Source organism: Camarhynchus parvulus, chromosome 3, assembly GCF_901933205.1.
Source record: "Camarhynchus parvulus chromosome 3, STF_HiC, whole genome shotgun sequence".
Classification (NCBI taxonomy): domain Eukaryota; kingdom Metazoa; phylum Chordata; class Aves; order Passeriformes; family Thraupidae; genus Camarhynchus; species Camarhynchus parvulus.
The window spans coordinates 36,015,494-36,028,937 of record NC_044573.1 but is presented as its reverse complement, the minus strand read 5'-3'; the positions used below and the strand labels follow the sequence as shown (position 1 = coordinate 36,028,937).

Sequence of the window (13,444 nt, the reverse complement as noted above, 5' to 3'; positions counted from 1 at the left end):
GGTGTAGAAAAGGCATCAGCTCCCTCCCAGCTCTGGAGTGAATGACCCCTCCTTAGGTACAGCCCAGACTCAAGTCAAACCCTAAGCTTAAAAGAGCAAATACATCAAACTTGAAGATCCATTCCTCCCTGTTCAACCCCTCAGACCCTCTTCTGTTTGTCTGTCCCTGCTATCCTGTACAACTCCTGCACATCCATACACATTGGAGTCATTCATGTGCTCCTTTACACTAATGACTTTGAACAAAAGGAAAAGCCCACACCTCACACACTTTCACAGCCATTTGCAGAGTGACACTTACATTGAGTTCCTCCAGCTTATTGATGGTGGTTTTGGCATCAAGCAATTTATTAGTGAGCTCTACAATCTCCCAGTCCAGTGTCTTGCGGTCCATTTCTGCCTTTTTAATCTGGGATGCAAGAATACCAGGTTTAAAACTTCCTAGCACAGAACCTCAGAACCTGGCTTTACCACCCACCTCAGCCCAAGCATAGCACAATGACACACTCAGCTGGGATACAAAAAACTTCCAGACAGACAGACAGACACACAGACAAGGGAGACAACCCTCTTCAAAGGAAGGTGATTCCAAAAGCCAAATGGGACCAGCTGCTCTGCTAGCTACAGAGACAAGAGGTTGAGTCAGAACCTCCTTAACACAGTATCTCTTCTTGCAGCACCAGCATGTTTCCTCTCTCTGCCCCTGGTTCCCAGGGTGCCTCACAAAAAGCTAGTGGTTTTGAGCGATCAATCCTAACCTGCCACTGAAAGCAAAGACCTCTGAGATTGTGACACCCAGCTCTCCTTCCTTGGGAAACCGAAACAAGAATACTGCCTGAAAAGATCCAATAGTCAATACTGAATGGACAAAAGGGGGGAGGCACCATCTCGCAAGAGTTTAAGCCTTGCTCTAGTAAGTTAAAGGACCTGTGGCTTCATTTGAAGTTTAGCTAATGTCCTCCATAAAGCAGGGAACCTTGCCTCTTCAGACTCCCTAACAGTTCAGGTAAGGGCTGCCAGAGACTCGGAAGTAACAGCAAAGAAGGACAACAGCTCAGAACAACCAAGCTGTCGCTGTCTCAAGAAGTTCTTCCAAACCGCCCAAGGGTGTTGTGACCAGCAGGGCCAGCTGTGCATCACAGGTACAGCACAGCAACAGGCAAGTGGATAGGGGAGCCAGTACTTCACCAGTATGCAGTCTCTTCAGGCACCAGCACAACGAATAATTAGCGGTGAATATTAACCCAAGAAATTCAAACTCTAGAACCAAAAGAAATCTCATCCTGGGCTACACAGAGGCAATCAGCACCTCAGCTATTTGACTTGCCTGCTCACAGCTCAGAAGGGGAAGGAAAGGGAGCAAACAAGGCTCACAGCCATCCACACCTTATGCAGTGCTGCAGCTTATGGGCACCACTTCCCAACATGTCATGCTCCAGCTGGCTCAGAGTCAAACACTCTTAAGATGGAGCCCTGCAAGCTAGGACCTGCTGCATCTGCGGGCAGCCGCTGGATACCAGGTGAGCCCTTGGCTGGACGAGGGCTGGGGCCCCTCCATCTGAGATGGGGTATGTAGCATTGACAATGAGACCAACAGGCTGAGACACGTAAAGAGGAAAAAAGAAAAACACACAAACGAAAAGACGCAACTGCAAAAATCCAGCTTTGGCTGAGAGAGGCCTGAGAGGTGAGTACGCCCAGAGTGTGCCAGCGGCAGCGTGGGGAGGAGAAAGAGAAAGAGAGGGGAGGGAGAGAAAAGAAACAGCCATGAGTGTTATGAATGCACACAACAGACATACACGCACATTGGCTCTGCTCTGACTGCCCCCATCCTCCCAGGATGACCACCCCTGACACATCCCTGGCACTTTGAGAGGGACTGAAGCAACATGATGGAATACCATGCAATTATGTTGTGAGGAACCGAAGCTCTTGTGCATGACCAAGTACAGGCTCAGTAAATCAAGAAAACCACTCATGACACCAGCCAGCATGGGGAGTAGATGATCATGGCCAGAATCTCATCCCTCACCCACTGCCACATCTGCTGGGTAAGGACAGGACCCCTTCCCCCATCTGCTCCTAACACACACTGGTCTCTTCTATCTCATCTCTCTAGTGATTTAATAGGGCACTCACCAGGGCATGCAGCTTCTCCTCCAGGTCTTGGTTGGTTCTCTGGGAAGCAGTGTAGCTGTTCTGCAACCTACAGAAACAAGTTTGTATGCTTGGGAATGATTTCAGGCACCTACTCAAGTTGGCTCCATAGGTGCCAAGAAAACCACCAAGTCCAGAACTCAGAAAGACTGCTACTAAGACAACCAGGCATATTAACTATGCCTCACCTCTGATACACAATGGCTTTCAGACCCCAAGTTACTGGAGCCAAGATGAGGCTGGCAGGGTGAAAAGGATCCTGTAGGAGGGGATGTAGATGACTTTGGAGGGCTCCCCTGAGCTATGTCACATCTAAGCTCATGACCAGTGACTGGCACTGATTTTTAACTGAGGCACTTTTCGGGTGAAGCAATGATGTATTTTCTTGCAGCCACCAGTGGCTTTTTTTGCACACATGCTTACATCCAACAGACGAAGAATTCCCTGTCATCAGCCTTTCATGCTGGCAACATTCCTACACTGTACCTGGGAAGAAATAATGGCTGCAGAGCCTTTATCTCCCCTAGAGTCTGGAGGTGCACCCTTTCAAGCAGCACACCTTTGATTTGCACAACAGTGCACAGCCTGCTCACGCCAGCTGAGGGAATCTGGCTACCAATGTGGCTACCAATTAAATGACCCACATTGTGCTGCAAAAAAAGGTTTCTTTCTGTGTGAGGGATCTTTCTAACGCTACTCCTCTCATTTTCTTTGTCATACCTACGGAATTTGTCCTTGAACTTCTCCAGCTCCTCACGGTTCTGGCCCAGTTCCATCTCCAGGTAGTCCTGACCTGACTCCAGTTCCCTCTCCATTGCCTCCATTTTGTTAGTCACGTATGTCAGCCGTCGGCGAAGCTCCTCATTCTCATGCTGCAGTAGCCTGGGGCAGGAACCAGGAGCAAGGAACCACTGAGTGCACAGGGAGGATTCCACACCAGCACCCCCCTCCCCTGCACCAGGGCCCAAGAGCCCTCACAGGGGCCTCAGGAAGTCAGGAACTGAACGCTCAGGAGACTCCAATGCATGAAGCAAGAGGTACATCTCTGTCAGGACAGACAGGCAAACACTCTTGGAGCAGGGGCAAAGAAGTACATGTCAGCTGGCCAGCCATGGCTCCCAGCTCCCTCTCAGGTTACAGTGCTTGCATAAAGACAGATGAGCTGCACAGATCCAGTATCCCTCACTGATGAATGAAAAGCAATCAATAATTTATCCCAGTCCAGGCTGGATGAATAGAAGGGAAAAATCCTCTCTCCATCTCTGTTAAAGACTTAATCTACTTTCTTTCACACCCACCAACTTCTCTGCCTGCACCTGCATTGGGGATCCATGTTCCCTCCTCCTCCAGTAGGAGGGACATGCAAGGCGCAGGTTGGCAAGGCACAGACCAAAGCTCTGCCCACACGGCCCCAAGAAGATTGAAGATCTGAGAGGAGCCTGCAGGGCCAGTCAGCTTCACTGCACAGGTGGCACAAGCAGGATGTGAGGAATCAGCACCCACACAGTTGCAGTATGACAGGCATAAAGGGGGAGCAGGACACTTACTTCATCCTTTCTGCATCCGTCAAGGGTTCCTGCACAGGGAAGAAAACATCTGTGAGATTCTTTTAGAAGAGGAGTTGGTCTCTCACACTGTCCTAAAAGGCAGTCTTGGTTGCTAGACCCTAGCTGTGACTCCTCCTCCCCTGCTCTGACAGCTGATACTAGGCAAGCTTAGAACTACAAGGATTTGTACACACTGCTCAGCTGTGTGATACCAAAACACACTGTGTGTTCTGGTTCAGGGTAGAAGACTAGAAACCACTACACAAGTTAGGTAACTTTACCCTCCCATGGTGCAATCTCAGCATCTCTTTGGTAACATCACCACCTTAGCAGGTCTTTCAGCTTCCTCCACATCCACAGCTGGTGGGCAGCAGGAATCTCACAGGCCAGCATACACAGTCACAGCAGCAATCACTTGTGGGGCCCTGAAGCCCCACAAAAATCATGAGTGAGAATCATTTGGGAGCTGAAAAATGTGGCTACCAATTATATGACCCAGACTGTGCTGCAAAAAAAGGTTTCTTTCTGCAGACCTGAAACTAGCCACTGTAACTATACTAGGATAGTAGAAGAAACGCTAAAGGTCAGGAAAGTCTGTAAAAGAAAATGTTATGGGCAAGATCCCCAGAGATAGCAGGAGCAGGGCCCTGCAGAACAAGGAGACAGAGATAAGTGACAAGAGCACACAGCTCAGCTATTCTGAACTCTCTGTGCTCACCCATGAGATGGCTGCTGCCTGCCAGGATGGCTGGGAGATTTTTAATTAGCAGTAGAAACAACTTTTTTTTTTTTGTGAAAGCCAGGACTCTGACCATTCTAACAAAGTCCAAACTGCCCATGGATTATTTTTGGTGCTTGATACCAGGAGCACTTCACAAACCCAAGTGCAGCCACACTTCAGACAATCTATTAAGTGTCACAGTCAGCTCTGGGCTGAGAGACCATGTCAGACAGCCAAGCTGCTACCAATTCCATAAAGTACACCATCCCAGTTCTGGCCCTAAGACATCTTGGGGCTGCTATCTTCATTAATTCACACTTTAAAAGAATGGTCTTTAACACCTGCATACACCCTCCTGTTCCTAAGGGCAAAGCATCAATCCATTCTTCTCTTACTCCTGACTCCACATGGCAATCAGTTAATTCAGAGAGAATTATCTAGCAACTGCCTCCCCTGCCCCCACAAATACACAAACAGCAGATGATATGACCAGGCAAAGGGGATAATGTGATTCTTATTAATACAAGGCAATGGCATTGCCTCAAAGCAGGCTAGAGGAAAGAGGAGAAAGCTTAAAGGACCTGAAACAGCCATCGTACAAAGATCAAGTACCCTGAGGCAGAAAGGCACAGGGCACACACAAACACTAGGAACATCCCAGCACCTCCTGACAACGGAGCTGCCCGTCTCCTGCACACACCTACTACTCAGCAGCCTGAAAGGCCTCCAGCCAAACACCTGGGAAGTTTGCTGTGGGGAGAACAGCACCAGTTTCTACCTTCCTTAACTCCTGGGGCCAAAGGGAAGCTGGTTACTCCCAGGAAGATATACCCAACCTCTAGCACAGCCATGAGTGGCACCCACAGAGAACAACCTCTGGTGATTACGCACACACAACATGAGGTCTGGGGGCCCTGCTCTCAGTCTCTGCCCTGGCATTACAGACTAGATGAGATCTAGGTAGGGGTTTGGCCTTTGTGAGAGCCCTGCCTGCAAGTCGGTGACCCTGGCACCTACCTTGTTTAGTGCCAGGTTGAAGGAAGGGGAGGATCTAGATGGGGTAGGTCCCTCCTCCCGACTCCAGCATGTTGGAGTGGAGCAGGATCCTTTCTCTGGGTAGTTCGGCTCCACTGTACGCTTCTGCCCAAGCTTAGCACACTGATGGTGTGGCTGTAATAGCTGTGAACAGGGACTGCTTTCATCCCCTCTGCCCTCTGCACTGCTTTTCCATGAAGACAGCGAATGCTGCTGCCCAGAGGATGTCCCTGCCAGCCCCACGTCTGCCAGCTGCTCCAGCTCATACTGACATAGATCTACTACCCTTCTCTCCAAGGAAAGGAGTTTTCCCTTACTGTCCTTCCTCCCAAGGACAGGTTTCTTTCTTAGTCTGGAAGCTCTCTCAGCTTCCTCAGCATACTTTCTCTGGCCCGAAGCCATTCCCAGCCCCTCACTTTTCTTTTCTGCTTTTCTTCTGCTTGGGCAGGGAGATCTTTCAGTTGCATGCTTGGTTTTGACCCCTTTTAGGCGACCTTCCCCTTGGCCTTCTGGCACGGAGCTTCTGGGAAAACGGGGAGAGTTCTGGTCTTGTTCTGCTCCCCTGGTATCTCCCAGTGAGCGCAAGCGGCTGGGACTCAGCACCCGCTGGGTAATCTCATCCAGGAATTTGGAGAACTGCAGTTTTTCCTCTGTGAGCTTCCCCCTGCGCTTGACAGAACCAGCAGCCCTGCTGCTGCTTTGCTCCAGGGAGCGCTTCTCCCCAGGGCTGAGGCAGAGCTCAGGATCACTGTATTTGCGTGAGCCACGACCATGGCAAAGCATCTCCACTGAGCGGGACTTGCACAAGCTCTCAGGGCATGAGCCAGTCATGCTGGTCTGCTTCAGGATCCCTTTGAGAGGCAGGTGTGTAGAGGAGACACGAAACTTCCTCGGTGTCAGGACTTCAGGAGGCTCTTTAAATATAAGTGAGCGTTCCAGGCTTCTGCTCTTGAAGGAGCAAGTGGGATGGTGTCTTTCATCTCCAGACACCAGAACTGTCTCCATGCTACGGCTCACAAATTTGCTGCGGTGCCCACGACTGCGGTTTGGGCACTGCTTCCCACTTCGCTGCCCCATCTTCCCACCACGTTGAAGCGCTGGAGAGGCAGTCTGGCTCTTGAGGTTCAACTCAGCTCTGCACCCTGCCACTTCCTTCTCACTGCTGGACTCCAGGGACCACGATGAGGAGAAGTTCAGGTTGCAAACCTCAAACCCCTCTGCCTGCTCAAGCTGGCCTGCCTCGGTGTAACTAAACCCTATTTGCTGGTGCAATGGTGTTAAGCCCTTTGTCACCCGGCAAGTTGTTACCTGACTCTGCTCAGCCAAGATCACTCCATCCTGGTCGTCACGAATGATGGGCACTTCATGTCGGATTTCGCGGTGCTGCGGGGGCGCCTTCCGGTAAGGCTTCTTTGGCGGGGCTGTGCTCGACATCCTCCCACCTGCGTGGCTCCCAAAGCGGGTTACCTACCAACAGCAGAAAGTGCACACAAGAGAGAGTCACGGCTGCTCCATCCAAGCCTACAAGTGACGCAGCAGGAATCTGGCTCCCCTGGAGTCCCAGAGCAGGTCCCCATGCAGAGCGCTAATAGAGCAGGTAAAAGATGTAGCCACAAGCCTTGAGCAGCAGCTGCAGGAGAGGGAGCAAAGTAAGACGCAGCTGTGTCCTTCTCCCAGCTAGTGAGAGCAGAGGGCTGGCACATCCTCTCCCCCCCTACACACGCTCACTCACGTAGTTGTGTGTCCAGATTATATATAGCAAATGAGAACAGACCTCACAGCAGCATATTGATTAGGCTCTTTAGGAAAGGCCTTTTTCAATATGGAAACAGCAAGCCTTACAGGCAGCACTGACAGCTGGAGCAGGAGTTATTGATCATGTCCTGTCACTGTCAGCAGGGACTATGTGGGAGGAGACTTTAGCCATTAAAGAGCCCAGAATTTTTTGGCTTATACTGGGACCAGTGCAGCAGACCACAGGAGATTTGTTAGAAGGAGAACTGATTACTCTGGCAGAAAAGACAAAGACAACCCCCAAGTCACAGGTGGCATGAAATTAGGGAGTAACGGTTTTGATCCCTTGGTACTTAAAGCCAGATTTTACAACACAGAATCACAGAATGGTTTGGGTTGGAAGGGACCTTAAAGATCATCTCATTTCAACCCCCCTGCCATGGACAGGGCCACCTTCCACTAGACCAGGTTGCTCAGAGCCCCATCCAGCCTGGCCTCGAACCTCCAGGGATGAGGAGTTCACAACCCTCCAGGCAACCTGTTCCAGTGCCTCACCACCCCTAGAGGGAATAAATGCGCAATATGTAGACATGCAGCTGTACCACTAGTGGAAAGATTAGTTCCCTCACCCTAGCTATGCTGAGATTCTTCCTGCTGCAGGAACAGTACAAGAGCAAAAAATAGGGTAGAAGAAAAGCAGCTGTCTTGTATACAAGGAAGAAACACCTTTCTTTCCATCTTCTAGGTCTGCAGTTGAGGGCAGGAAGACTTCCCCACCAAAGCAGCCAAAATGTCAACCACTCTGTTGTACACAAGAAGTCTCAGAGCTATCAAGAAGGTGCTGCAGAGTCCAATATCAGACTTTCCTCAGTGACAACATATGCATCATTTATAGCTGTCCTATATTTGGAGTAAGTGCCCAATTCTCATTCCCCTTGCAAGACCCTTACACCCACCAAGCCCAGCATCTCTGCAATCCTCAGCATCTGACCTGCAGCCCTTCAAAGTGCAGGACCTGTGTCCACTTAGATCATGCTCTCTCCCCACTTCTACAAGCAGGGCCACACAAGTCCCTTTTACATACCTGCAGTCGATGGCTGCCACGGGTCCCGTGACCCAGCAGACTTCGTTTGCTTTGCGTGTAGGACAGTGGAGTTTTACATGGTAAGACTCTAACAGAGCCTTGAGAATTCTCTCCAATTCTTATCCTCAAGAATTGTCTCCAATTCTTATCTAGCTGCCTCTTTTGACACCCAGACTGAGTCTCTTGAGAGGAAGGCAAGTGGGAGGTGTCTGCACCAAGCACAGAGCAGTCCCAAGTCATAACAGGCTTTACACTTCACAGGTACATTTGCAAACCATCCTTCACTCTGCTATAAACACGAGCTCAGAGAAGTTTCTCACACCTTTCCACAAACACAAACAACTTCCTAGGACTAACCTGTAAATCTCTCCCATCAGAATGCTGGGAACTTCCCCTTGTTGCAGCCATTCTCTCAAAGTCCCCTCTTCTAAAAAGACTCAAACAGATGCAGAGATCTCTAATTTAGAAAAATTACATCCATAATACTGAATGCACATTTCACTGTATCCCTAAGCAAAACAGATACACCACCACACTGTGTTGTGGTGTTAAACTGTATCAGGTCTGATTTGCTGGGAAGACACTTCTCTTTTTCAAAAAGAAAAGCCAGAAGAAGATTTGTAAATGGCCCACTATCAAACAGGTGGTCTAGGGGACTCTTCTCTCAATTTCTGCCAGGCTAAGGACAGGAGATGTGTATGAAGATACACCTAGCTGAAATCACAATCATTTCTCTAGTTCATAAGGACAAGAGCACTTACCAGCCTGGGCTCAAATTCAAAGCCTCATGAAGCCAGGACACTCACTCAGATGACCTGAAGAAGAGAAACAAATAGCTTAGCATCCACCAAAGCAGCCAGCTTGAAATCTCATCCCACAAATATGTAAGGCATAGGGAATATTTATAGCCAAGGACAACTGGGATGGCCACCTCATTCCACGCACCTGCCCCAGCCCACATCAGATCTTCTGAAAGTAAAGAAAACGAACTTACAAATACCTGGCCACATGGCCCAGCAAGAGCCGGAAAGGCACATGGCAAGGAAATGTTCAAGGCACTCAGGCAACTGGAATCACATAAACTCAAAATCCATGAAGCAATGGCTTCAAAGCAACATTGGTTCCAGAAAGGACTAAACAAACCTCCTCTAGAATGGGACCCTCCCAGCTAATCTTCCCTGCCACTGCAGAGGGATGCTAACTGTGAAGATCTTCAGTACACAAGTTTGGTGATGCTTACAATTATCTCACTCCGTCCTTTTAAGTCAGTGTTTTTCACCCACAAATGAGCTGGCAATTATCAGGTTTTTGTTTGAGCCAAAACATTTGTGCCTAGAGCTGTGATAGCCCACACCTCCACAAGGGTGAGGAAGGCAAGCTACTCTCTGATTGCCATCAAGCAGCATATCATACTCTACCTTGCTGTTAACAGGCTTCTATAAAATATCCAGCCAACCATGGATACAAAACAGGTTAAGAAACAACCTTCCTCCCTGGTCAAAGCCTGGGGTATTTAACTGGTTTGTTTGGAATAGAGTTAATTTTCTTCCTAGTAGCTAGTAAGTGCTGCGCTTTGGATTTTGGATGAGAATAATTTTGATAACACACTGATGTTTTAGATGTTGCTAAGCAGTGTTTATATTAAGGCAAAGATTCTTCAGCTTCTCACCCTATCAGTGAGTAGGCTGAGGGGCACAGGAAGCTGAGAGGTGACATGGCCAGGACAGCTGACCCCCACTGTCCAAAGGCATGTCCCATAGAATATGGTCTCATGGTCAGGATACAAACTAGGGGGAAAAGTGGCCACAGGCCACCGCTCAGGAATTGGCTGGGCATTGGTCAGCAGGTGGTGAGCAATTGCACTGTGCATCCCTGGTTTTGTATATTCTACTTATTTTATTATGATCCCTTCCTTTTGTGTCCCATTTAACTGTCAGTATCTTAACCAACAAAATTTTACTTCTTTCCAAAATCTCTCCCCATCCTACAGAGGGGTAAGAAGTGAGCCAACAGCTGTGTGATGCTTAGTTGCCAGTGGAAATCAAACCACAACAGGTACCCATCACTACAAGAAGAGATTTGGGTTAATCTGGGTTAGTCAGCTGCAAGAGAGTAGCTTTGCAGCCATCACTCTGCCACTGGCATGAGAGTAAAGCCTTCCTTTCCCTGAAACACTATTGCTGCTGTGTTGCTTTTTCCATGTCAGTGGCATGAAGCCCTGGGAGGTGGGACAGGAGGCAGGGTGTGGAACAGCTATACACACGCAGGGAGAGTCAGACTGAAGGTGAAAGGAACAAGCAGGCAACCAGGACCATGCAAAATCAAGTTCTGCCAAAACAAACTGAAGAGGTGCCCCAGTGCTGGCCCTGCCCCAACAAGCTGTCTGGCTACTTTCCTTGCTACAGTGCTGGAGTCGGGTCTCAACTAGCACATGGAAAAACAGCTTCACAACAGTGCAACTGCTCTGTGGGGCAAACTGCAAAGTATGACGGGAGAAAGAGAGGGAGAACGTGCACCTTCAGGAGGAATCAGACCAGCATAGTTTGGATCTGCTTTCCATCAGCTCCCAGCAGAAGCTGGTTCAGCATCATTGCATAACCACCAGCCACATGGCAGACAGACAGAGGTTTCCAGGAACAGCTGCACCCATGGGTTCACGTATGTTTCCATTGCAGCTGTGCTCAGAATGAACATGCCAGGGGCCTCCCTGTCTCTCAGCACATGGTTCCTCAGGCTCAAACAGAACTCTCCTGCTTCCTACCCTAGAGGCAGCAACTATGCTACCTGCCATCCCATCCCCACTCATCTGGAAAAGATACCAGGATTTGGAATCTACCCTCATGATCTGAGAATTTCCATAGATAGTTAAAAACTCACAGGGCTGCCAGACAACCTTCCCTCAAACAAGGACTTACAGATCCAAAGTGACGACGTGTCCAAACATTTCTGGTCGTTTGTCTCCGAATCAGCTTTCTCCTGTCAGTATTCAGCAGCATCTGGCCAACAGCTCCTGAAACATGAGAAAGGAAACTTGGTGTCAGTCACCTATCAGCACAAAACATGGAAACAACCAGGCATGCTCAGAGCAACCCATAGCCAGGTGACAGGGCAGAAGTCAACAGCAAATTGCTGCACCATCAGACTACTATCTAATGCCAGGCAAAATGCCTTCACTGTAAAAGCTCCATGTCTTCACTGTATCTTTTAGCCATCTCTCCACTGAGCAGGATGCCTATCCAGACCAGTAACTGACCTTGGAAAGGCAGCTGTTTTTTCTCCAGGGGTCCCTGCCTCCCCACCTGCATTCCTGTCCACCATCAAGAATCCAGTTGCTGTCATTCTGCTCCAACCACTCTTCCACACCAACCTAATTTTGTTTTGCAGACATCCCTGCAGTGAACAGCACAGCAAAGGCCTCCTCATCTACAATACCTGAGCATCTCTTGCTAGCACAGAGTGAGAATCCCGAGGTGGTTCAATTCACCACACCTCTGTTCAGAGAGGAGCAAATACTCTCTGCAGAACAGATGGACCTTGTGCTCCAAAGCAGAAATGGATACAGGTAATATCCAGAAATAGAAGAAGGCACTAATTCTGCTCATCACACTATTCACAAGTCTCTCTCTGAAGGAGCTTGCTGTCAAGTCCACATTAAGACTACCCTGCAGAAACTCAATTTTAGCATGGAGCTACAGCAGGAGGCAGCTCTTCAGCTATTTTAATTACCACTGTAATACAAGAGGAAACTTAAACTCCTAGTTCTTTTTATCCATCCTTTCCACCTCTCCTCAGTAATGCTCCTTAACATTTACAATCCTCTTTCTACCAGTCTGTCACCTGCAGCAGGTCCAATTCTATTGTCTTCTAGCTATTACTCACTGCTGTTCCAGTAGGATTCCTAAGGTCACTGACAATAACAGCTTCACTGGATTGGCTTACTAAGGGCCACAAGGCTCACACTGACAAAACACACACAAACTCTTTCTTCACAAGGACACCATGTCCTGGTTACAGCTGGGACAGCGTTAATTTTCTTTCTGGTAGCTGGTACAGTGCTGTGGTTGGGATTTGGGATGAGAATGATGTTGGTAACACACTGATGGTTTAGCTGTTACTATGCAGTGCTTACTCTAACTCAAGGAACTTTCAGTTTCTTGTGCCAGCGACAAGGTGCATGAGAAGCTGGGAGGAAGCACAGTCAGGACAGCTGACTCAAACCAAGCAAAGGAATATTCCATACTTAATGGCATCATGCTCAGCACATAAACTGAGGGGAGTTGCTGGGAAGGGCCAACTGCTGCTTAGGAAGAGGCTGGGCACTGGTCAGCAGGTGGTGACCAATTGCATTGTGCATCCCTTGTCTTTCTTGGGTTTTATTCCTCTCTCCCTCTTGCCATTACAATCTCTCTCCATTACAATTGTTATTATATTTTGCTTTACTTAAATTATTAAACAGCTCTAATCCCAACCCACAAGTTTTACTTTTTTCCAGTTCTCCCCTGCATCCCCCTGGGGGCAGAGGGGAGAGTGACCAAGTGCCTGCATGGTACTTGGCTGCCAGCTGGGATTAACCACAACACAGTAACAGAGTGCAGCTGCACAGGCAGCACACAAGCTTGACTCTAGCTGACTTTACCAGAGAGCATCCCTCAGTGTAAAATCTACTTGCAGGGTAGCTCTGTTCTCTGTGTGATCTGAGAAAGGCAAAACCTTTACCACACACCACAAACAGATGTCATCTCACACGGAATTGCTTAAGACAGTTCTGTGGGCCCTGTACAGAATAAACAGCCACTTGGCATGCATACAAACCACACCACCATCCATGAGCATTGCTTCATCTCCAGCAACAAGAAAGAGGTCCCTGGCAGAAAAAGGAAGGTTCAAACAGGAATGCTTTGGACAAAAAGGGAAAGGACAAGAGAAATAAAAAAGGCAACATTTGTAGGCACCAAGTGTCTTCCTCATATTTGGCAAGTCCCTTGAGGCCTGAGGTAGCCAACACTTTGCTTCTAAGATGCACACAACTTCTGCCTGCTTGTAGTTGCAGCAGCTGAACATTCCCCACAAAGAGGCAGACGACTTGCAGGCTTTTCCTCAGTATCACCTTCTCTTGTGTTGCCTTTTCTGACCTTATAAAACAGCCTTCTTGCCAGTGCTGAGGGT

The 13,444-nt window shown here is 48.7% G+C and overlaps 1 protein-coding gene across 3 annotated transcripts in view; it reads right to left on the bottom strand.

The window, feature by feature from the left end:
• TJAP1 (tight junction associated protein 1) overlaps positions 1-13,444 on the bottom strand; it is a 40,345-nt gene that overhangs the window by 6,121 nt on the left and 20,780 nt on the right. For 2 of the 3 annotated variants that reach the window (XM_030945849.1, XM_030945850.1), the window contains exons 3-9: positions 11,194-11,288; positions 9,040-9,093; positions 6,769-6,927; positions 3,705-3,733; positions 2,878-3,039; positions 2,140-2,206; positions 302-409 (exon numbers count right to left, since the gene is read on the bottom strand). In XM_030945849.1, the coding sequence (XP_030801709.1) occupies positions 302-409; positions 2,140-2,206; positions 2,878-3,039; positions 3,705-3,733; positions 6,769-6,894 (492 nt within the window). In that variant the 5' untranslated portion in view covers positions 6,895-6,927; positions 9,040-9,093; positions 11,194-11,288. The remainder of the gene's footprint in view (positions 1-301; positions 410-2,139; positions 2,207-2,877; positions 3,040-3,704; positions 3,734-6,768; positions 6,928-9,039; positions 9,094-11,193; positions 11,289-13,444) is intronic. The other variant, XM_030945851.1, reaches the window with a different exon arrangement.